The sequence below is a fragment of the Propithecus coquereli genome, unplaced genomic scaffold (genome assembly GCF_000956105.1).
Source record: "Propithecus coquereli isolate 6110/MARCELLA unplaced genomic scaffold, Pcoq_1.0 Scaffold268, whole genome shotgun sequence".
NCBI lineage: Eukaryota > Metazoa > Chordata > Mammalia > Primates > Indriidae > Propithecus > Propithecus coquereli.
The window spans coordinates 193686-219701 of record NW_012148263.1 but is presented as its reverse complement, the minus strand read 5'-3'; the positions used below and the strand labels follow the sequence as shown (position 1 = coordinate 219701).

The window sequence follows — 26016 nt, the reverse complement described above, 5'->3', positions numbered from 1 at the left end:
GATATCTGACTCCTATTTTCTCCAGTGACTAAAGACAGTTCAGCAGCCAGTTCCTACTAGCATTTACTAGGAAGTTTTAAATTAGGCTAAAATTAAACTTTTTTCACTGGTAGAAATACCACAGCTAAGAACTTCATTAACTTTCAGAAGGTACTTAGGATATTGGAGGATTCAGCTATTTTGTTTTTATGCACTTTTCATGAAGTTAATGCTAAAACCCAAAGTAGATACTAGGATCCTTTTTCTGGAATTTTCACAAATGAATTTTTTTTTTAACATTTCACTCCTTCATGGCTGTCATGTGAACAAAACTAAACTTAAAAAAAAAAACTAACTAAAAAACACCAACTTATATTTTTGAAGATTTTTCTAACTATTGCCACTCAAAGGACATTTTCAACAATGGTTTGAACGTAATCCTTTTGGTCATTGTCTTCTGAATCAATGAAATGTTGATTCTCCAAAGGATTTGAGTTTTCATGGCATGTGTTACCTATTTTCTCCTGCTGACTTGGGCTTTTGAATAAGTGTTTCTTTTGGTGCATTCCAAGGGCAGCAGCTGTTTTGCAAATTTTGGGGCACTGGAAGCAGGCATAGCCCTTCCCGTTGTGCTCCCGAATATGCCTCTGCTCATGATTCCTTTTGGTGGAGAGATACAAAAAACTCTGAAAGCAGAACTGACAGTGATACCGCTTTTCACCAGTATGGATTCTTTCGTGGATTTTGAGGGTCTCATTCAAGGTGAATGCCTTGTTGCAATACTGACAGATGAACTCCTTCAAGCCCAGGTGGATGCGTTCGTGTTTCTGTAAGTTTCCTTGCACTGAAAAACACCGTCCACAGGTCTTGCACTGGTATGGCTTCTCTCCGGTGTGGCATCTCATGTGCATTTTCAGCGTGGAAGGGCTCTGGAACTGCTTGGCGCAGAGCTCACACGTGTAAGGCCTGGAAGTGAGATGCCGGTGGGGCCTGCCTTGGTTTCCAGCCCCAGATGCCTTGTCTCCGTCACAGAGTTCACACTGCAGCTTGGGCATCTCTTTGTTTTCCTCTTCCTCGAAGGCCTTATCCTGAGGGGCCTTGCCCACAGCACAGTCCAGCTCTGCCGGGTATTTACACTTGCTGCTTGGGCTCCTATTTCCGTGCTCTTTCCTCCAGTTGACTTTCTTCATTTTTCTCAACTGTCTGGATTTCTTTTTGGGTTTGTAGTTGTAGTAAGGGCGCCACGGTTTATCAGTGGAGTCCTGGTCGCTTGCGTCATCAAACACTTCGCTCATCTCTACGCACTCGGACTGGCAAAGGTCGAGCGGGCCGTCTCCGTTGGGTTCTGGGTCGCTCTTCTGTGGCAACGTCTCCTCCTGCATTTGATACTTGGGTCTTCTCCCTCTTTTATAAAACAATTTAGATCCTAGAATATGCCTTTTCACAATGGCTTCATTCCCAATTTTCACTGTTATTTGGCAAAGGGGTGCAACGTTGCTATTTGTGGAGGTTCCAGGCAGAGCAGGTTTCGCAATGTAGGTTTCGATTTTACTGGTTTCTTCAACGATATTTGTGGCTTTGCTCAATGACCCTCCAGGATCAGCAACGTATTTTGACTCCTCTGGTATTTCTCCCCTGTTATAGGGTACAGTTTTCTTCTTCTCCTTAATGCTTTTGGGTCTGCTTGCAAATCTACCCACTTTATCTGGCTCGGGTTTACTGTTGTCTTTCAGGGACTGACTGGCAGCTGGGTCTGGAAGGGCTCTGTGGTTGCTGCTGGTCACGGCAGCAACGGCATTGCTGTGCATTATCACCGATGAGAACTGGCTGCTATGCACAATGACCGAGGGTGCTGAGCCACTGTAGCTGATCACAGAGGCTGGGTTCTCACTGCCATTATTCAAGGACAAAACAGGTGCATCCCCTGCCTGCAGGCCAGAACTGACGGCATTTTCAGTGGAAGAAACTGATACCTCAGTAGAATAAAAGTTACCATCAAGATCAATTTTCAATGTCTCCCCTCCCCATTTGGTGCCCTCTGTATTTTGTACATTGGCAGAAGTGGGTATGTCCTGACAAGCAGATGTTTCCAACGGGACGGCTGGACTGTTGGTTAAGGTGTTTACATTATCTTGGAAATTCAGGGTAGGTAATTCAGAGCTGTGTGGATTCTGAACAATATAGGGACCAGGTGCAGACTCATTCATGTGACCGCTTTCTCGAGCATTTTCATAGGAAGAATTTCGGTAGCTCTTATAAGGAGCTCTCTTGCATTTCATAGGCAGTAGCCTATAAAGTTTATATGGATAGACACTAGGCTTCAAGCCTCCATTTGCTGTTTTTTTACTGATGGAAAGTCTGTGATCTATGGCATGGAAAGACTTTTGATGGTTTTTGAGTATATAGTAGGTCATGAAAGTTTCAAGACAGAAAATGCACTGATACCTCCTTTCTCCCGTATGCCAAATTTCATGTCTTGTCCTGTACTCAGCCAATGCAAATACTTTGTTGCAGTAATGGCAAGGATACGTTCTTCTCCATGAGTGAACATTTGCATGTCTTCGGAGGCTGGATAAAGTCACATAACTACGTTTGCACACAACACAACTGTAGAGCATTTGCCCATTAACAAATTTAACCATGTGGTCTGTGTCTGGCAAGGTACTTCCAGTACTGGAAAATTCACCAATCCTATTTTCAGATAATAAAGCTTCTGGACCTGTGAATGAACCACCATTTTGTCCAATGGTAGGATAGTTTTCTAAAAAGCGCTGGTTTCCTCCAGGAATGGGCATGTGGCTTGATCTCATACAGATCTGTTCATGCCGATCCAAACGGTTCAGGGTGGTGAACTGTTTGTTGCAGTACTTGCACACTAAAGGCTCCTGGGTCGGCTTGTGAAGCTGCATGTGGGCACTGAGCAGAGTGCTACTGTCAAAGGATTTGGAACAACAGCTACAATTGTAAACGAGAGGTGGAACCTCTGCTGCCGGCGGCCCGGGAACATCAGAAGGTTGATTTTCATCTTCCTTGGAAGAGTGGACATCTCCTTCATTGTTGGGAGATTTTGAACGAGAAAGAATTGCAGCTGGCTGTGGACTTTTTTCTTGATTAACCTCTACGTTGGTTACTAGAGGGAGTGGTGTATTTTCTGCAGTTGAATCAGAATCCTGGGGGATGGAGGATGTCTTTGGCTTTCGGCATGTTTTCGGTTTTGCTGCAAGAGCTTCACAATTTTCTTTACCTGTCTGACCAGGTGAACTGCTATCGTGTTCACGCGCAGGTTGACTTTTGTAAGCCTCAGCTGCGGAAGAAACAGCATATGAGTGCTCTGCGAGTGTGCGGACAGGCTCGGCCTCGTGGCAGACCTCTGTCCTCTCTAGGCAAAGGCTAGCTGTTCTCATGGAATCAGAGACCTTTTTGAAACTAGCCCTCAAGTCCAGTGGAGAAAACATGTTATTACTATTTTCTGTTTCAATGATGGAAAATGCATTTGTGATCCTTGGCCCATTAGTGATGGCTGGTTCTTCATGCCTTTTTTCATTTTTTTCTTCTTTAACGACTCCCTTTTCAGTAATGCAGAATACATAGGGACCTGGGGAATTTGAGAAGTTGCGATCAGTAAGATCTTCCAGGAATGATATCCCCAGCTTTTTTCCTGCAGCTGCAAGGTCAGTGACTGTTTCCTGTCTCTTGACAACAACTGTGGAGCTGTAGATATAATTAAGTATCTCTGTAAACACTTCAGCTTTGAGATCGTCCAGCTCCAGGACGTGGCTGGAAATACAGATTGTATGGCTCCAAAAGATATTTTTGAAATAAAGGCTCGAAGCTGCCAGGACATTGCTGTGGGCTTTAAATTTGGTATCTTCTACAATGATAGTGACATCACATAAAATGCCCCGGATACGCTGCTCATTTAAGATGGAGAGCACTGTGTCACTGTGGAAGTCGTCCTTGAGGTCCCTGGAAAGGGACATGACTGTCATCTGGAACGAGAGGAGAGAAATGGTCACAGACCCTTCCACAAGTGGTTTCTTTGTTTCTAGACTATTTTCAACTTCTGTGAACAACTTTTTCTATGAAAATTCAGGTTTTTATCTCATTCTATTGATGCTCCCAAGACTTAGAGTCAACATTAGAAGCTAAATCTTTTTCTTGTCCCAGCCTGTTTCTCATACCATTGCTAATAGCTGTTATAGTTGGAAATCCTCCCAGAACACCTTCCCCTTTTCTCCAAAGTTGCAGGTATATATACACGTCCAAATTTGGGAGGGGAGGAGTTTTTGGTTTTGTTAATCTAAATGTTAAGTGTCTCATCACCACTCAAGGCTGCTGCTGTCAACCCCTAGAGCTGGGCAATGCCATGGTCCTGCACAAGCTTCCTACCTATTTCCAGAGATAACCCTGATGATCCGATCCAAACATAATCCATGCAGCAGGAAAATTAGTTTTTAAAAAAGGGCTTTCTCCATGTAAGTGGCACCTATATGCAAAGATATTGCCTTTCCAGAGAAGAAGCAGGAATGGAAGGAGCCATCCTAACTTGTGGCTCTGAAGCGTTTCTCAATGGAGAGCTGCAGTCTGTGTGACCGAGTCCGACCACCAGGGGCACCCGAACTCTCTGCGCTACTGCGGCGGAGTACTGCCCTGTACTACTCCTTGTCCGGACCCATCCCATTCCTTTTCTAATTTTCCTGTTATTATAGACAAAGTAGACCAGGGTTTTCAAAAAGAACACTGTCAGGTACTGAAAGCAAAAAAAAGGAGACACAACACAAAGCCAGGAAAGGACGTTTCTAAGTCTATAATAATGAATCTAGTCATGGGTTCCTAAATTCACACAATTTAAAGGCACAGTGGCTCTTGTTCCGGTCTGAGGATCCCATCTCTGCTCTTCCCTATATGTGCCCTATACATATATAGTTCCTGTTATTCTCTATGTAAGTCCTATGCCATAAGCCTGGGACGGCCAGGGCCTACCAACTAATAGTCTAGTGGAGGACAGTCAAAAGCAGTGGCTTTCAAATTCACCCACAGTAAGAAATACATGGCACATAGTGACTTAAGACGCAAATGAAATTAACTCTTACTCTTACTAGGTGTGATGCATTCTGTTCTAGTTATCTTTCATTTTTAAAAATGATAACAGTAACTCACTAATTTCACTACCCACTAACAGATCATCCCTGCAATTAAAAATAAAACAAAAAATCCTCTGGTCTATGGGACATACTAACCAGCTATTCCAGCAGTCCCTCTGTGCTATCCCATATCAAGTGACGTCTCCAGAAAGCCATACCGCTTGATATTTCTTTAACTCTCTGTGGCGATGTTTTCCTAGTGCTGGAGTATAACATTAGCTCACGGCATTCATTCAGTTGGAAAGACCAGATGGCCACACAAAGGACGTCTCTTTACCTTTTTGTAAATCTGCTATTATAAGCTGTGCCTATCGTGTTATTTAGTATCCTTTACACAAGGATCCGCTTGATAAATTCTTTTCTCACATTCAGCCATAGGAAAAAAACTACCTTTCTGCTAACAAATTCTTCGGTTTAGATAATGAGAACACTACATTCACCATGTTTCTGTTTTAACTCCCAAGACAAAGAAGCTCAGAACTAACTTTTATCGTCGATTGTTGTAGCCATTCTTAGCCTGGGTTTCTGGTATGACTATTGTCTCACTTTATTTAACATTAGTTCTGCTCTTGTTTACTCTGCTTTAATTGTCATCTTCTATGAATCCCTTCTAGAAGTGTGTGGGATTATTTCTACAAATAAAAATAGAATTAAATGAAATGGAATCTTTATGGCTCCCTCTGTGCCTCTGAAAAGAGAACGGGCCGCCCCTGAGTGAAGGAGTCTGTCCTTCACTGTGTTACAGATCAATAATATACTTTGCTGACGTTTCCTTTGTCTTCCTTGAGGTCTCTCTGCGCTGAGCCTCTGAAAGATCTAGTTCCTCTCCTGACTCGTATTCTTATCCTGTTCAGTTTCTCTGAAGCCCATATATTATTTCAACTCTTTATCCAGCCTGACTAGATAATCTCAGATCTGATAAAACACACGCCATATGATTCAAAAAGTTGGCTTCTATCTTGGCTTAGCTCTATGCTGACATCATCTGTCTTGTCCTTCTAATTCAAAACCACTGCTTCTAAAACATTCCACTCCACAGCACGTTGAACTTCCCACTAGGCTCTACTTCCACTTAGGAAACACAGTATTTCACATCGGACTAATTAACACTCTAGGGTGTCCTGTCTCAGATTTATAATACATAAAGCCCCATTCCCTTCTGTGGAATTCTCTGATTCTTCTCTCAGATTGCTCAATTAGGATGGTTAGTAAAAGGCCGCCTCTTAACACTGAATAATATTTTATCCATACTTACGGTTAGAATAACATATATAATAGGAAGTATCATTATACATACACCATTAAAACATCCTCATAACTCTGGGAAATCCAAGTATGATATCTTTCAGAGGAATATTGACTTTTATGTGGCAGAAATCCTTTTAAAAATCATAGTTACTATGTAGCACCTCAATTTGCCTTCTTGACACACACACAAAAACTTCATTCTTCCATGGATTTTATCCAGCAAATAAGTTAATACCTAACATGGTCAGACACGGTGCTTGGGTGCTGGAGATATGGAGGTGAGCAAGGCAAATCTCCGTTCTCAAGAACTCGGCGTCTAGGGCAAGAAAGAGAACTGTCAACTCATCACTGGCATCCAGGATGGCAGGACTTACGCCAGAGGTGAGTACAAAATGTTAGAAGATTAAGTGGCAACTGAGTATTTACAGTGGCCCTGGATTGCTTGGCATCAATACATAAAACAGGTGTATGGGAAGGATGTTCTAAGCAGAAGAAACACTATGGGCAAAATAAAAAAAAAAAACAAAAACAATCAAAGGGTGTACTGTCCTCAGAAACGGATGGGGCAGGAGCAGCATGCGCTGCCCAGTCCCCAGCATCACGGCAGTGCCAGGCACATGGCAGCCCCAGCGTGGATCTGTTGAATGAGATGGCCTAGGAAAGGGAGGGTCAGACCAGATCATAAAGGGTCTAAAGGGCTCCTCACAGCAAACTTTACACTGCAGCTAACAGGGAACCATTGAGAGTCATGATCAGATTTAAGTTTTAAAAAATCATGTAGGCTTCGATGTGTTGAAAGGCTCAGAGGGAGGCAGACTGGATGCAGGACACCACATAAGAGGCCATCCTAGTCCAGGTGAGAAGTAGCCCATCCACCCCAGGCAGAGTGAGAGCCTGGGGAAAAGCACATGGCCCCACTCCCAGCTAACAAAGTGGGATGGGGGTGGTGGAGGTGTGGTGGTATCTGAACTCAAAATGTAGATGAATTCCCCCAACAAATACTTATTGAACTTCCAGGCAGAAGGCATCAGGTAAATACTAGAGGAGCAAAGAGTTCATTCCCCCTTTGAACAAATGCTTACTGAGTACCTACTATATGCTTCGAGACAGTGATTCTTAAACCTGGCTATGCATCAAATCTCCTGCAGAGATTTGGGTTTAGAATAGCTGGAGTGAGACCCTGGAATCCATATGTATTTCTGTGCCTTAATTTATTTTGTGAATAAGTAATACATTCATACAATTCCATATTGAAAAGGCCCAAAGAGTAACACATTGGAAAGTCTCCTTCCCATCTTGTCTCTTAGGTGCACTGTGTCTCAGGTGGTTTTTCATCAACCAGCCAGAAACAAGCCTAAGGGCTGACACCAAAACCCAGCGCCATAAGAGAAATGAAAATTCTGCCCTCCAAGGCTTGCGGGGGAAATAAGATGCATTCACGAAACACTGCAAAACAAAGATACCCAGGGAACATACAGGATCAGGTGCGCAAGGAGAAGGTTAAGGGAGTTCAGAGGAGAGTGGCTCGGGAAGGGTGTGAGGGAGGCAGAGGCGAGAGGCTCAGAAACTCCCTGTAGGAGGAAGTGACATTTACTGCATCTTGATGGGCAGAATTTGGCTCTGTAGATACAGACAAATGGAGAAAAGAGAATTTCAGGCAGAAAGAGCCAGAGTTTCCTGCCCTTACGAAATTTATGATCGAGTAGCCAATGCAACATCTTCAAACAAAGAATCCAAGTCTGCCAATGCAATTTAGAAAACAGTGAGACTTGTTAAAGAGGCAATTTAAAGTCTTTAAGACTCTAGTACCCACCTATCCAATCTTAACAGTGCCCTCTACCTAAACCACCAAGTTTTGTCATAAATGCCTTCAGAGTATAGTTATCCAGAGTATAGTTATCCTCTCTGGATGATCTCAGAACATGCTATGGCTGAAAACCATTCCACATGTCCAAAGTGCAACCAAGAAATGTGTTCCAATCTGTAGACCAGAGGAGACCCGCTATAGGCCATGTGGCAAATCTGGTCCCACAGGTTTCATTTGACCCATGTGGTTTTTGAAATTGGGTTTTTGAAAAACTTGGCTAACCATGTTGAAAAACTCTAAGATTTAACACAAAAATCAACATGCCTTTTCCTGAAAAAATAGGAAGCCCAGGGAACACTGGGGTTGTTGCCCGCCTGGCAGGGACGGGCGCCGAGTAGCTATGTCTCCATCGTGCACACCCCGCCTGCCCAGGCCTTCAGCACTGGGCGGCTTCTCACAGTAACACAGCCTGCCTGGCCCCCCCAGCAGGTTCAGTCTGTGCTACCAATAAGAACAGTAAGTAAAATAACATGGGACCCACAGGGCTTATCAGACAGACTTAAAGGATATCTCCAAGATGAAAATTAAGACTTATAAAAGAGCTCATGGGGGAGGAGTACAGTCATTCTCATCAAAAAACAATATTCTTTGACTTTAAAAAGTCAAGTTACCTTACAGCAACCTCTTCTACTACATTTCTTCATAAAGAGTAACTGAAAACAGAAATCTTAGGAGCTCCTGCCAATAGTAAGCCCACAACAGATTTCACAAAAAGAAATACAAGTTAGAAGATGAGGGTTAATTTGCATGTAACTTGCTAAAATATTTTCTAAAAAGCAAGTTTTGTGCAATGAATTTACTATTCTTAGTAGTAGTATTGAAATGGACTAGATAAGCATGAAAAAGCTAACAAAAATGTTCTAGGTGTAAAAATTTTTGTGAGCCAATATTTAAAAAGAAAAACTAATTTGTAATTAGATAACTGTGGTCATCTGACTTATGTTACTATTTTCCTGAGTTTGTATTTTAGCTGGAATAGCTTTTAAAATGTATTTTTAAATACATGTGTGACTATATGAATATATGATCATTATGCTATACTTACATATTTTAAAAGCACAAAGAAGTAGGATGAATATATAATTCGGCATCCAAAACAGGACACGTGAGAGAGAAGGGAGGTATGACTAATAACCATGCCAGGGAAACAGGTATACATTGAGACTAGAGCCCAGGAGGTCAGGATGAATGATAATCCTGTGTTTTTATATATAAAGATATAAACAAAATATAAACCTCTTGATAGTAAAGATAAAATTCTATATTATAAGTACATATGTATGTATTTATATAAGTATACTTTATAGGTATGTAAAATGCTTTTAAGAATTATATAAATATATGATAAACATTTCATAATTAATGAAATATAAATGTCACTTGGAAAGTCTAATTAATTAACATACTCGAAATTTTCTGCTGCTGTTGTTTCCTGCTATGCTACAGCCTAATATCATAAACATACATACAAATAATGCAAACGGAGGCACTTAAGATACTTTTGATTATTAAAATGACCTTTCTTCACTTTCTTTTTAGAATGAATTAGCTTTTAAAAAAAGAAAATAGGCCAGGTACAGTAGCTCATTCTTGTAATCCCAGCACTTTGGAAGGCCAAGGTGGGAGGATTGCTTGAAGCCAGGAGTTGGAGACCTGCCTAGGCAACATAGCAAGACCCCATCTCTAAAAAAATAAAAACAAGCTGGATGCGCACCTATAGTCCCAGCTACTCAGGAGGCTGAGACAGGAGGATCACTTGAGCCCAATAGTTTGAGGCTGCAGTGAGCTATGATCATGCCACTACACTACAGCCTGAGCGATAGGTGACTGAGCAAGACTTTGTTTTGAAAATAAAGAAAGGAAAGGAAGGAAGGAAGGAAGAAAGAAAATAAATCTATGCTCATGGTCTAAGATTCAAACAGCACAGATGTACATTAAGGTAAAAAGCAGAAGTCTCTTTCTCCATCCTAGCCTCCCCATTCCCCATATCCATATGCCCACAACACACACAGCACACAGCCTCCCTTGTCATGGATCCCATTCCTCATAACTTCAGAAGACTTCCACATTCCATCTGTATAAAGCTTTAGGAGAAACACTGTATTTCATCTTAAGGTTATCCTTCTCTCCCAGCCCCTAGCTCCCCTGCCGGGCAATCCTCATTCGTACTCATCTCGAGTGACAACTCATCTGGGTGGCCTCCCTCATGTGGAATTTCTAGTGTTGAGTTCATAGCATCATTATAGCATATAGTGTCATACATTTGTTCACATTTATGTCTTTCCCTATGAGCTCCTTGAGTGCAGGGACATGTGATTCATCTTTGTACTCTCTGTGCCTGTAGGCACAATACATTGTTGATAAATGTTGACAGTGAGAAAGAACTGGCCCTGAGGCGTGGCCTTGGGTAAGTGACTTCTAGATCTCAGTAAGAATGCAGACTGAAGAGGGTTACTTGACTCTCTTCTCTGTAATGTCTTATTTACTAAGGAAAATACACTTTTAAGAAACTACCACTTGTCAAGTTTTGGTGTAGTATCAAAGAATATCTATAGTTAACTGAAAAGGCTATTAAAAACTCTTTCCCTTTTCAACTTCCGTTCTCTCTGAGGCTGGATTTTCTTTACATACCTCAACTAAAACGACATACTGCAAGTGACTGCAGGAGAAGATATGAAAATTCAGCTGTCTTTCTATTAAGGCAGACTTAAAGATATTTGCAAAAATGTAAAACAGTATCACTCTTCTCACTATTCTTCTGTTTTTGAAAATATTTTTTATAAAATATGTTATTTTATCCTGCAATTGAATTTATCATGTTCATTTTCCAGGAGTTAATAGTTTTTAAAATTTCCATTTTAAACTTTGAATATGGTAAATATTGATAGAACTCAGATAAACAAAAGCTCTTTGGGTCCTCAATGATTTGTAAGAGTGTAAGAGGTCCTAGGACCAAAAAGTTGGAGAACTGCTATGCTGTCCAACAAGAAAACATTCAAAATAATTTTAATTGACTGAACATTTTAATTAAACTATTAAATTTAATAACATAAAAGAAATTTTAAAATTATTTTACTCAATAAAATAAATCATATATAAGCCTACAAGGACCAAAGAGAAAGTGAATAAAAGTGTGGTAAGACACAAAGCAGAAACCGTCAGGAGGCAAGTGGAGAGACCAAGGCATACAGAAACACAGATACATACTCCCTATACTTGTCCTTAATTTTCTAAGCTTGAGTTTGAGCATGGCTGAAAACCAGGTGGACCAATAGTCCAGTCCACACCACACACAGGTTGAAATTGTTCTTTGATTTGCAAGGCTGCTGTCTACAATGTTTGTACAATCTAGCACTGCTGGCGTCCTTGCCTTCCAAGTCTCAATGGTTAGCCTGATCACAGTAATCTATGTGCCCATGTCATTCTGTTCATCTATTAAAAATTAGCCCCTTCTGGCCAGGTGCCATGGCTCATGCCTATAATCCTAGAACTTTGGGAGGCCGAGGCAGGAGAATCGCTTGAGGCTAGGAGTTCAAGACCAGGATGAACAACATAGCCAACATAACCAGACCCTGTCTCTACTAAAAAAACAAAACAAAAACAAAAAACCAGCCTTTTCCCCATTATATCCTAGATACTGCTTTCAGGCATTGATTTACTCATTCTGGAATTGAATTTGAAAAAAAGAAGAATAATTCTTGGCAATAATCTGACCAACTACTTCCTAGCTTAATTAAATCTTCTCTCCCTCCAGTTAGCTAAGGCAATTTTACTGAAATACACAGAAGTAAAGAAAATTTAAAATGATAGTTTCCATATAGACTCTAACTCTCACAATGCAAAAAACCCAAATCTTGAAAAATGTCTTTAAATTGTTAGGCAACATATCTATTTATGGAGACCTTTATAGGGCTCGTTAATAAAATGTGGCGTATTTTTACTAGTAAATCTTTAAGCATTACAGAGAGGAGAGGGGAGGAAGCCTTTTCAGGCTACATTCTTAGTGAGAACTAGAAGCCGCTCACTCAAGGCCACTCTCCAGGGCCAGACTGAACTCCATTTTTCTAAATCTTCTGATCAGAGGAAAAGGCCAGGAGCGTCTTGCCAGCACCTTGCCCGCTGACTCCTAACGCGCACAACAACACAACCGAATGGACAGAGCAACTTTCTCCTCTCTCTACTGCAAGTCGTCTATAAAAAGAAACTTAGAAATAAAACCTAACTAAAAAAAGAACACACTGCATTAGGATCTGACCTGCAATCCTGCAAAAGTCAAACTCACAGTCCATACCGGGCCGGTGCTGGGCCCATACTGAAGCGGAGTCTACTGCGCGAGTCTGCTGTCCCCTGCGGAAAGTTTTCTGACTAAGGTCATTTTGCTTCAGTGAGCTGGCTGCACCATCCCACACACATCTTTGCAGTAAGTTTTCTCATAGTCATGTTGGGTGACTACGTCAGACCTCCTCACGTGATGGGGTGTTAGAAACACACGCATCAGATCTCGAAAACAGATTACAAAACAGAAGCCCTTTATAGAGCTGAGCTGTGTCTAGGAAAAGGAAAATCCTCTTGATTTTGCCTTCTAAATGCGGCCCCAAAGGGGTACAGAATAGCTACATTTATCAGATTTCAATGTATTTAAGCTATCAGATTCAAGAAGGCATAGTATGACAAGGAAAAGTTTTTTGTTTTTTTGTAACTGAAATGCAGGCTGTTTTAAAAGCCAACATCAGGAAGCTGCTAGAGTGCATTCAACAGAGGGGGAGGCTGGCTTGGGCAACCTTACCTATTATCTTGAAAAGGTAAACATTAGGTCTCTAGACTTGTAGTTGCGTGCACACAGATTGTGAGAACGAGTATTGTCAGATTCATGAATGATGCAATGGACCCAGTTAAATATTTTAGGTTGCTTGTTTGGAAAGATGAAAGGGGGAAAAGGTCCTTGGTTCCTTTTTTCTTTTTGAAATGTAGCAGCGCTCAGGGTAGCACGTGTACCCTGGGTTCATCTCAGGATCAAGCTTGCCCAGACGCCTGCTTGCTTAAGAAACCTGGCAAACAGGCTGAAAGAATCTGTCTCTGAAGCCCTTACATGCTGTGTCTCCATTTCTTGTCTCAACCAGATTCCACTGATACTCAGAGTCCCTAAGATAGAAGGCATTTTTAATCAGAATGCTGTGGGGACTGAGGACAGGGGTCCTGTCTCCTGAAACTTCTCATTTTAGGGGTGAGCTTATCATCAGGGTTCGTTTCAAAGGCCGACCACCATTTTCTTGTTGACCCAAAGAGCCTGCTGGTTTAATGGAGGCTGGCCCTGTTCCTCTCAGTGGCCTGCCAGCTCCGGGGGAGGGTGGAGGGAGGAACTGTTGTACATTCTGGCTTCTGAATAAGAATCAACCTCCAGCTAGTCTCAAGGACCTGTTGCTCTCTTGTTAAGCAATATCCACTCTTCACCCCTCTGCACCCTGGCTTTCTGGGGGCTCCTGCAAGACAGTGAATCACAGTTTACACTGGTACTTCCCAGATGAACCAGAGTAAATGAGATGTAAGTAAATGAGTAAACATCAAGCGTGGCACTTGGCACACAGTAGGGAGTTCAGCAAATGTCAGGTGCAACTAGCTTGGGAATTGACTGTCCTGCCCAATCAGTGGCTACGAAGAGATGTGCTCAAGCAGCCCACCCTTCGTGCAGCATGCAGTGTGATCTTTTAAAAACACAAATGAGATCAAGTCAAGCCCTGTTAAAAGTCCTCAGTGGCCTTCCCCCAATCTTAGGAAAAAACCCAGACTCTTCAATGAGGCCTGCAAGGCTGGGTGTCCTCCGCTTTCTCCACGCTCACTTGCTTCCTCCGGCACCCCTCCTTGCCCTCCCTTTGTTTACTCACACAGGCTCCCCGGCTCACTCCCTGCCAAGCCTCTTCTGGCCCTGAGGCCGTGACGCACACTGGTCCCAGCACTGCCCTGGCTGGCTCACACTTCGGCCCCGCTCAAATGTTGCCTCGGAGGGGCCCCCCCATCTCTCTCCCTGCTGCCCCTTTGACTTGCCCTCACATCACCTTGTTTATTTCCTTCCTACTGCTTACCCCAACCTGCAATCACCTGTACCTGCCTGCTTGTTTACGGTCCACTCTGCCCACGGAAAGTACGTTCCAGCAGGGAAAAGACTTTATCTGTCCTGTTCACTGGTACATCTCCGGGAAGCAGCACATAGTAGGCACTCAGCAAATGTTTGCTGAATAAGTGAAGTGACTATGCATATAAAACATAAACGAGGCTCTCCCTGACTACATAAAGCAACCTGCCCCTCTCCCCTGCACTCATGACCCCCCCAACTCCCAGCCCCGCTCTGCTCCATGGCTTTTCCACTCCGTACACTGCACTACGCAATTGACTTCATCATTCACCGTCCATCTGCTTGCTAGAATTTCAGCCTCAGAAGAGTAGTGATCTGATTTTCTTCACTCATGTGTTGATATCTTAAGCACCCAGAACAGTGCCTGACACATAGTAGACCCTCAATATTCATTTAAAAAATAATCTATATACTATAAATATTTGTAAATCAACATTACATAAGGACAGTCACCACAAATATTGCCAATTACAATTTTCATCTGTTTGAATTCAATTTTGAGCAAAATTACTTTTCTCTAATACATGTCAGGTTGTGAAGTACTTTGCATATTAATTCATTTAATCCCATCCACAATCCTGTGGGGCAGGCAGATAAAACGGAAATACTACTATATACTCACAGGTTCAATGAATTAACCGAGTCGATGTTCAGTACATGGAAGCTGATGTTACTATCATGCCCACAGTACAGACATGTAAACTGAGCCTAAAGAAGTGCCTTGCTTACGCAGAGCCTAGGATTTCTGACGGAGGAATAGTGTTCAGTTCTGCTGCCTCACGGGTATGTGTACACACACAGCAGTAATTAAGTCAGAGCAGGTGACCTGCTCTATCCACCATGAATGGGCCCAGCACTGAGTTCAAACTGCAGGCTTGTTATACAAGATCACCCCTGAATAAGCTGGTGGCAGGAACACACCCAGACCAGGATTCAAGAGGTAGGGCCATTGGGGGAAGCCAGTCCGAGTCACATGCCAAGAAATCACTGAGAGATACTAAGGAATGTACCAGAGAGGTCTCCAAGAAGGGCAGCTGAGGACTGGATTTAAGGCAAGCAGTCCCCTGACCGTGGACGGCAGTTGCCAGGATGATCTGAGCATCACTAGATAATGGGCCTTGGACCCTTCATGGCTGGCCAGGTGTACAGCCTCACTGTGTAATAGGTGCTTTCAAGGAGCCACCTGACATATAATCAGCCACTGTGTCTGTCCCACAGCCCAGAAAACACGTGCACGCCAGGATTTGCTAATCTGAAGTGAATGCCTCAGGATGATGAGTCTGCTTCCCTCCCCACCACAAGTATGCAGCTCGACCTCCTCAGCACAGGCCTGGTGACAAGGTCTCAGGGGTTATGAGCTCATGCTGGGGACCTGCTGGTCAGCGCAGCATGAGGCCAGTGGGTGTGTACTGGGAAAGGAACACTGGGGGAAGACAATCTCTAGGGAAGAGCCAGCTTCTGGTATGACACCGCTCCATGCCAGCCCCCACAGAGCTGAGACATGGTCAGCAGAGCTTGTCAAAACCCTAAATCCAAACCCCATACTCCTCAACAGGGCTTATAAAGTCCCCTGTGACTTGACCTCCTTTCCTGCCACTCTAACCTACACTAGCCTCCTTTCTGTTCCTTGAATGTGCCCGGGTTCCCCGCCACTGCCTCCCCCGTCATCTCTCCCACCCCCGCCCCTAATCTCAGGGCCTTTGCACACGCTGCTTCCATAGCCTGGAATGCCTTTCCAGACCAGCAGCGACCTACCCTCATCTCCGTCCAGCACCCCCTCCTTCCCCCCACCAGGTTCGTCTGCTATGTACTTTCAGCACACTTTTCTTCCATAGCACTTACTATGATTGCAACTGAAAAGTATTTGACAAATCTGTGCCTTTACCGCAGAGTAGAAATTCTGCGAGGGCTAAGACTATTTACCACAGTTTTCCTAGCACGTGGCGCTGCAACTGCCACGTAATCGGTGTTAATAAACCTTTACTAAATGAATACAAACACAAAAAGTACCCAACACTGAACTTTACAGAGCCCACCATGCCTGCAACAATCACCAAGCTTTCCGGACCCAGTGTTAGGTCAACGTGAACTATCCTGCTATTTTCCTTCTATGTTATGGGGGAAAAGACACTTATTGAGCCTTAAAAAGTCAAAAAGGTTGTTCTGACATGGTAAAGGGAAACAAAAAAAACCCCACACAAAACAAATCGACATTGCTGGCCTAAAACTGAGCTGTGTGACACAAGCCAGGGCTGTCCGCTGCCCACAAAGATGTTATGGCCCAAGCGAGTTCAAACTGAAACGCAGCTTTGCAATGCTGAAAAATCGCTTACTATCACTGTTCTGGCTCAAAGGAAGAAAAAGAGCAATCCTGCAAGCTCTATTGCTATGCTTTGTTCAAAGTCCAGGAATCTGGCCTTTGTTTCAAGTGCTCAGACTGAATTGGCAACAAACTCTTTAAAATTAACTTTTTAATTTTTTTTTTTTTTTTTGATACTAACGAAGTTGTAAAGTTGGCAACATGTGGCTGTCCTGGGAGGCTTTGGTGTTGGGTGTCTGTAAAGGACTTAGCCTCGGCATGACATCCGCCCTTCCTGCACTCCGGTAACTTTCCACCCTCCGTAACCGCAGGTCGCTTCCTTCTCATGTGCTCCCCGTGAAAATCTAATCCAGAGACGGTGCTGGGCCCGTGGCCTGCTTCTGGGTCACGGAACTGTGGACGCTTGTGTGTCTCGGTACACCAGTGTATGATCCACTCTAAAAGCACACATAGCCCTTGTCCCCAATCAGGCGCCCCGCAGTCAGCTGGAAAAGACACAGTAACACGTGCTTACAATGGTGGTTCTCGGCAGAAGTGTGCACATCAGACTCAGCTGTGGAACCTCAAAAAGAATTTGAAATGGGTGACATCACCGACACTGAATCGGAGTTTTGGGAGATAGGGTCTAGGCAGGTATGCTTTTTGCATCCTGCTGAAAAGTACTGAGCTATGTAGCACATCAGCTGGCTACTACCCTCCGGAGAAACAGGTTTCTGTGTCTCCTGCTTACTCTGGAGCCGCTCTGGGCAGCCTTTCCGAGAGTTACCTGAGAGTGGCATCCCCACACCCCTACGAATGCATCAATGTCCCTGTTGTGAATTAATTCATTTGGCAGGAGGAAGTTCACCTAAATATGCCAGCCAAGCTGTGTCCCAGCACCCATTCTACACACCACATATACATCATTTAAGCCTCACAGCAATCTGATTTTGCAAATGAGAAAAGTGAGACAGAGAAAGGCTGTGGAGCTTGGCCAAGATCATTTAGCTGGCGAGCGGCAGAGCTGGGATTCAAACCCAGGCGGTATGACTCAGAAACCACACCGTCCATTTCAGGTTCTGGAGCACCAAGACATAAAGAACTTAGCTTTTCTGCATCTTCCTTGATTGCATTTAGTGATAGACGTGTACTAGAGACCAAACTATCTAAGGCTCCTAAGGACATCACCCGGCCTACTCCCCAGTGTGTGTCTGGCAGACTGTAGCCTGGCCTGGAGCAGGGCTGCCACAGGCAGGGTCCCGGCTGCGCCCTGTGCTCGGCTGAGAGGCAGCCCAGGCTCGCTTGGCCTGGCATGCTCCTCAGAGCAGGGCCGCATCCCCTGCCAGAAGGGGGCTGTTTCTCAGTATGTACAAAGACGCCATATGGACCACCAGGTGGCCCAGGGGTGAACATTTAAGGGAAATTCAGTATTTTCCATAAAATTTTACTTTTAATTCATTTTCTCAAAAAAATTTAAACTTTAAAGTAATATATGACACTCATGAATATTACTTTCTTTGATTTTTATTTTTATCCACTTCCATTTCAAGATAATATTTATTGAATGTAACAAAGGGGTTGCCACAAGAAGGGGGCACAGAAAGGGAATGGTGGGAAACTGAAGCTGCTGAGCTAGGAGGACTGAGAGGCTCCCTCGGCACCGCGACAGTCCATTCGTAACGTGGGGCTCTCCCTGAGGGTCACTGAGGACAAGGCACACCATGTCCAGTCTGGTACCGTGGCTGAGGGCCTGAACCTTGGTGTCAGGGGGACCTGGCTCCGTCATGTTCTGGCTGTGACTCTGTGTAAATTTCTTGAACTCTTTGCACCTCAGTTTCTTCATCGGCAAAATGGAGCCAATAATAGAATCTACTAGGGTTAACATGAGGACTAAATGATGATAATATGATAAAAATGCTTGGCCCAGTGTCTGGCACAAAATCAAGCTTCGTAAACATTAGCTATCTTAGTATTATTATTACCAACCAATTCATTATTATTAGTTGCAAATGTCAGTAGGAGCAAGCATTAGCTAAGCCTTGGCCTCAGGCCCAAAACTAGGGAATGTGAAATTCCTCAATGTTAAGGACAAACATCTTACTTCACTGTGTTCCCAGAGCTCCCCAGACCCCCTCACAGTGCCTGATACCCCGTAGGGGCTCATTAACTAATCACTCTTTCTTAACGCACAGAGCAGTTATACCTGAGCCGTGGCACCCCCCACACATCACCCCCACGGGCATTTAACTACAACTATCATCTAAATCATTTCTTATTTTAGATCATTATTAGCATTTCTTCCAAGCATGTGGGAAAAGGCATGAACAATTCCCCCCCCCCCCCGCCAGACAGGGTCTTGCTCTGTTGCCTGAGCTACAGTACAGTGATGTCATCAGAGCTCACAGCAATCTCAAAACTCCTGGGCTGAAGCAACCCTTTTACCTCAGCCTCCTGAGTAGGTGAGACTATAGGTGCGTACCACCATACATGGATAATTCTTTTTTTTTTTTGGTAGAGATAGGGTCTCAGGTTGGCTCAAACTCCTGGCCTCAAGCGATCCTCCCACCTCAGCCTCCCAAAGTGCTAGGATCACAGGCGTGAGCCACTGCACCTGGCCAGCATTAACAGTTTAAATGAAATTTTTTCAAGTAGCCTATTTATTAGCTGTTCTGGTAAAAAGCTTGGTAGAAAAGAGACTGTTTAAAATAAATATTTATATCATCAATAAGTTTCCATTATGTGTACTTATCCTCTTGCGTTAGAAGGTCACTCAAATTTGGCTACAATTTATGAATAGAAACAAAGCTAGGGTATTATCTGTTTATTAGGTTATATGCCTTTTCTGGATAGTGACGTTCTTTCACCTCCATAAAAAACCTCTTCTGCATTCTACCTCATTACCTCTCTGATCTGTTTACAGATTCCTGGCAAACCACATTTGCTCCTTTCTCTTCACACAACGGGTTTTTTTCTTTTAAAATAACATAGCAGTTTGGTTATGATTTGGGGAATATTTTGATGTTTTGGTTTTTTGATTGTAGAATTTTTTAACTTAAGTCTCAGTTTAGTGGATTAGTTTGTATCTTTTTCAGTAGAAAAAATATTAAAAATTTGGGTTCGGTTTGGGTTTTAACATGTTCATGTGCCTTATTCTAGATTCGGGTTCAAGCTGCCACTGAAGTCCCTGATTAACGTCACCACGACTGTCAGATGCAGTCAATAGTCCCAGCTTTCCTTGTCCTGCTCCACGGGGCCATCCTCCCTCTTCCTGTACAGTCAGTCATCTTTACCCTCGGAGGGGAAAGTGGGGCCTCTGCTTACACACCCCTGGGCTCAAATTCCAGTTCTGCCAACTTACTAGCTGCATGAACTTGGACAAGTCAATTAACGTCTGTTTTTAAAAAAAAAAAAAAATCTATAAAGTAGACATAGCAGTGCAACCTCATCCTTACGAGGATCAAACGAGATAAAATGTACTATCTCATTCTATTGCTCTTTTTTACTCTGATAACGTTCCACAAAAATCCCAGAAAACAAAACAATACTCACATTCTTTTGTCCAGCCCATCTCATTATGATACTAGCAACCAACGTAACGCGTGATGGTGGAAAGGGTATCAGAAGCAGGGGACAGTTTGTAAGTGGACAGTTGAGTGCCTGGAGAGTCTCAGGCGTTGAGGCTTCCAGGAAGTCCAGGCAAGATCAGCTCTGGTGGGCTGTATGGTCAGGAGTTGTGGGGCTCAGGCCAGGCTGACCCCAAAAGAAGGGAAGCTAGGTAAAAAAAATACTTGCGGAAGGTAAATGCAAAAACATATTTAGCAAGATAAGGGACTACAGGTAATACAGTAAGAGTGCATATATTAAGGTCTTGGGAGAATATGAACATATTGTGGTACCATGTTTTGATACAAAAACACTTAGATACATGTATCACAATGTAATATCATGGTAAATATAGTCAGTAACTGTATTAACAGACACAGAATTAGGGATTCCATTGTTTTGGGGAACCCTGCATGCCCACTGACAGGATGGCCCCCAGAAGCCCTACTGTGAAGAATAACCAGAGATGAGGTTGGGGAACTTCTACCCCTTTGAGTGGCTTCTTATAGGCCCACATGTTGCCCTTTCCTGTGCAGGTAGCAAGAAGGAGGGGAGCAGGGCAGAGGGGTTTCCTGGAGAGGTGGGACAGGATGCAGGGGGAGGCGGAGGGAGGCCTCCGCATCGCCCTCCCTGGTAGATGGTATCCCACATGCTGCACTGCACTTCCTGGAAGGTCTGGCTCTTCCTGTGTCGCTGTGCCTGCCCATTCTGCTCTTCCAGGTGTCACAGGCTTAATAACAGGGTTAGAATCATAAAAATAAATTCCTCAAGGCAGTTCCTAGGTCTAAGGGCTGGCAGTCCCTTCTAAAAACGTGATTCCTTGAGCAGGGCCCTTCCCGGGCAGCTTTTTCAAGCCCGTGTTTTGGGGTCCCTGTGCATTTGATGACCACAGCCCCTTCCCAGTTCACAGTTCTGGTGTCCACAAGATGGTGCTGAGTCCACACAAAGAAACACTCTTGGGCCCCAAGTAGCTGGTGATCCAACCCCCCAGACCTTTCTCAAAATGGGCATATGAGTAAGCATCGCCTCAATATAAACAGTGCCTGGGATGTTTGCGCTAATAAAAAGCGAAGAGCGCATGATTCTTAGCGGAACATGCACTCTGTTTCTTAACTTGCCACAAATAAATTTTAGAGATTCTTCAGACGGGGGGTGGGGCAGCTCCACTCAGTGGGGAAATCTCCCTGTCAGAGAAGTCCCCACCAACGAGGGGACAACTCAACTGTAGCCTCTGCCACAGGACAGCCCTTTGAAAGTTTACCCTGCATATCCCTTTCCTGGGCTGTACATCTTCAATTCCTTCAGCTATTCCCCTATAAAAAGAATTTTAAAGAGAAGCCAAAGATCTCACGGTGTGACCAAAACATGCTTCTAGACTTCTGGTTCCATATGCCTTACCATGCCATTCTCCTCAAAAGGCAGATGGGCACTAAGTATCACCTTGGAAGGTGCTTGACCTCACTAAGCCTCAGTTTCCTCGTCTATAAAATGGAGTGAATAATTTACATGTCATGGAGTTTGGGGAGGATTAAATGATGGCATATCAGCATTCGGCAAGTGCACAGCAAATAGTGCTTCACGACGGATTTTATTTATAATACACAGACGTCTTTTTTTGGCACAGACTTCTCCTTTCTTCCCCTGTTTTCTTCCTCCTCACTGGCTTCCAAACTTCCAGGGTTAAATTTTTTAACTGCAACTCAAAAATTCACTTATTTATTCTGGTTAAATTTAATTGTGTTCATCCATCCTTTCCCTGCCTGTTGAGGTATTTTAGAATGTCAATTCTGTCTTAAAATACATCTAGTGACCCCTTAAACATCTTACACCAATTCCTACTCCAAAACTTTCAGTAAGTTTAGGATGGTGATGTCTGTGATAAAAAGCCATGATTGTATTCTACGCTTACCTCCAGGGAGTAGCAGAATATAATCATTTTTCTCATTCAAATCATATTTTAAGATCAGTACTATAATACTGATAACTACTTAGAATAAAAAAAGATAAAGCCTTGGTTTCATCTTTAAAGAAGGAGGAGACTGAATGTGCATTATCAGGGTGTGCCCCTCTGAGGAGCAGCTCTGGCCAGGTTAATCCATCAATCAAGGCACTGAGACCACAAGGCAAGTGAGCTCTTGGATTCAGATCCAGAAAGCTTCAGAACTGCTGGGGATGAAATTGTTGGGAATAACCTAAGAGTACAAGATCAAGATGTTAAGCTCCCTGGAGCTGATCTGTGGTCTTTGTTACAGGTGAACCAGTGCAAAACCCTAGCCAGTTACACTCTCCCAGCTCAGTTGTTTCAACAAACATAGCAAGATTTGAATTTTTTAATCATTCTTCTCCATTCCATCATTATCCCTAAGTAGCTCATTCCATTTGTTTTTCCCCTTTACCCCATCCTGCCAGGGAATTCAGACAGCCTGTGATCGTTTCAGTGCCCATATCCGCTTACCCAGCAGACCACCACCTTCCCCGTCCTGACTTCTCCCAAAGGCCAACTTTCTGCACCCAAACGCAGAACAAAGACAAGCATACCCAGTCCTATTCCTGTTTAGCCTGGTACAAATGACTTGTACACACACCACCTCATTTTCCTTCTCATGACACCCCTGCAGGCTATAACATTTCCATTTCAAAGATGAGACACTGAGGCTCAGAAAAATTAAGCCAAAGTCCCAGTACCACACAACTTGTAATTGGCAAGGCTGGATTTTCAACCCTGATCCTGTGACTCTGGGTTTCAAACTAACTTCTAATATACCTAAAAGGAAGACTATATTGGTATGATTATAAGTGTTAGTAAATATAAACCATCTCATCTCTTGATAGGTATGCTTAATGGTTGTGCTTGTTTTATGCCAAATTCAGTGTCGAACATGTACTTGCCACTCAAAAAACTACATATAATTAGTTCTTTTTACCAATAAAACTAGTTTTTCCTGATTAGTCTATAATATGCCATTAACATGCTGCTGACCAGGTGATCACCTATGTATTCTACTTTGTATTTTCTACCATCTTGCATTACCTGATCACATGGCATTTTGCTTAATTTGTTCTGTAAAATGAGAATAATACCTGAAAGGATTACTGTGATACCTAAACGAGGCAATGAATATAGAGATCTTAGCTAGCAAGTATTCAATAAATGGTATTCAACATTATTACTAATACATTTCCAATACATTCACTAAAATCAAGTAGAGTTCTCAGTAAGTGTCTGAGGAGGTATAAAGTAGCATGAGTACAATAATTCAGAGAAACGGAACTATTTCCTCTCCTTGGCCTTTTTGAATCCTCCATTTCTTCCCTCCTTCAGCACACTCCCGGAGCCCACAGTCCAGTGGAGGAGACAGACATGCAGACAGCCCCTACATGATGACCAAAGTGCTACACTGAGCACATCCGGGACTCTGGAGGAGGCAGCCTTACACTGGGGAAGAAGAGTCCAGGAAAGGGAGGTGGGGCTGAGTCTTGAAGGATAGGAAGCATTTCCTTGGCATTTAAGAGGGAAAAAGGCATTCTAGGCAGAGGTCTAAGCAAAGGTAAGGAGGCAAGAATTACACACTTGGGGAAGGGCAAAGAGGTGGGATGGCTTCTGCACAGGTGTGTGCAGGGGCCTGCTGGGAGACAGGCAGTAAGCCCAGCAGGGCCCTGGTCGGGAAGAGTTTCCAATATCAGGATGAGTTTGGACTTTATTCTCTAGCCCCACAGTTCTCAACCTCTAACTACATACTGCAATCACCTGTGGGAACTTGAGAAGCCACCAGTGCTCAGGCCCCAACTCGAGATTTTATTTGGTGTTGGCTGGGGCTTGGGTATTGGAAGTTTTTATAAAGCTGTCCAGGTGACTCTGATGTACAACCTGGACAATGGCAGGTCATGGAAAAGATTTAAAACAGGAATGATATGACGGATTTGCAGACAGGTCATTCTGGGAGCAGTTTGGTGAGAAGGAGATCTGGACGGGGTCTGAATAGAAGGCAGGGAGATAAGTGGGGATGAAAAGGGAAAGATTTGGAAGCGATTTGGATGGGAGAATCGACCGACTAACCAGAAATTAGAGGGGAGATGGGGGAAGAATGGCTGATGTGCCAGCTCTATTGCCTAGAGGTGCTATTAACCGGTAGGGAGCCCAGACCAAAGAGCCGGTCTGGGAGGAGGATAATGAAGTCTGTGCTCCCTCTGAGGAGCCTGTCTCAATCGACAGACACCCAAAATGGACTCTAGTGCGGAAAGGAAGTCGGGCTGAAGAGCCGGATGTGCAGCGCACCGACACATAGCAGGTGGCTGCAGACGTGCGCATGAATGTTGCCCAAGGAAAGTAAACTGGGTGAAAAGAAAATAGGGCCAAAGGAGGACAGTAGTGGATGTATCAGAATCACCTGGAGATTCTTATGAAAAATTTCATTTCTTGATGCCACCCCAGATTGACTGAATCAGCTGGGGGTAAGGCCCCAGAATCTAATTTCTAAAGACTCCCAGGTACTTCTGGCGCAAGGCTGGGTTTTGACACTGTACTTGTTTCCTATGGCTGCTGTAACAAATAACCACAAACTTGGTAACTTCAAACAACAGAAATCCATTCTCTCCTAATTCTGGAGGACAGAAGTCCAAAAATCAAGGTGTTGGCAGGGCCATGCTCTCTCTGAAGGTTGTAGGGGGAGCGTCCTTCCTTGCCCCTTCCAGCTTCTGGTGGCTCCAGTCTCTTTGTGGCACATGACTGCGTAACTCCTACCTCTGCCTTTGTCCTCACATGCCTTCTCCTCTTCATGTGTCTCTCCTCTATGTGTCTTTTGTAAGACACTTGCCATTGGATTTAGGGCCCACCTCTCATCTCAAGATCCTTAATTACATCTGCAAAGACTCTTTTCCCAAACTGCGTCACATTCACAGGGACATGGACATGTCTTTTGGGGGCCTCCATTCAACCCATCACAGACACCATGGTAGTAACTCAAATGGATGAATGGGAGAGGGGCTGGGATCCAGAACCCCAAGCTGAGTTCCTGAGAGTGGCGGGAAGAGGAGGGAGAAGAGAGCAGGAGAGAGGGAGCCATTTCAGGGACTACTGAGATACACAGCGGTGCTCCCAAGTCTTGCTCTGCCCAAGGCACCCTAGGCCACTACATGTCCAGGGCACAAGACCACCTGGAAGTACTACATGGAATGGAAAAAAAGCACAACTATAAATTAACAAAAAGCTAGACCATGTGACCATCAAAAATGTAGTCCAGGACTTTGAAGGATTGAAAGGCTTTTAATTATTTTCTAAACCAGATTAATTTGATATGAAGCTAGAATTTCCTAAGATACTGTAGCCCTTTTCTCCTCACCATCCTTGTAGCTTCCCGTCCAGACAAGTCACCATGGCAGCATGGGATTGACTGATTATTCACGTCTTTCAAAATGTTTCCTTAGGAGCCCGCAATACTCTCGGCCACTAACATTTGAGAATTTCAGCTACCACCTCCCTTCTCACTGCCTACCAGGGTCACTGAGAGTGGGTCATCCCTCTTTTTTACAATGAAACATACTCCACCATTAAAATAGTACGTTATAATCATTTGTGCTGGTTCTCTCACACACAAAGGTTTTCTGTCCCCTATCATAGGACTTTCCTTTCTTGGTAACAGGGTTTCCAAGACCAGAGGTCAGTGGAGAGTAGAAAGGATAGAAGGGAACAAGGTGCTATGTCAAGGTTAAAGTCACAGCCAGGGGATAACAGTCTTCAGAATCAGGT

At 43.7% G+C, this 26016-nt stretch overlaps 1 protein-coding gene across 4 annotated transcripts in view; it reads right to left on the bottom strand.

Annotated features, from left to right (window-relative positions):
* Positions 1-239: 239 nt before the first annotated feature.
* ZBTB38 (zinc finger and BTB domain containing 38) overlaps positions 240-26016 on the bottom strand; it is a 72689-nt gene continuing 46912 nt past the window's right edge. For all 4 annotated transcript variants that reach the window (XM_012647437.1, XM_012647438.1, XM_012647436.1 and 1 more), the window contains one exon: positions 240-3968. In XM_012647437.1, coding sequence (XP_012502891.1) covers positions 384-3968 — 3585 coding nt within the window. In that variant the 3' untranslated portion in view covers positions 240-383. The remainder of the gene's footprint in view (positions 3969-26016) is intronic.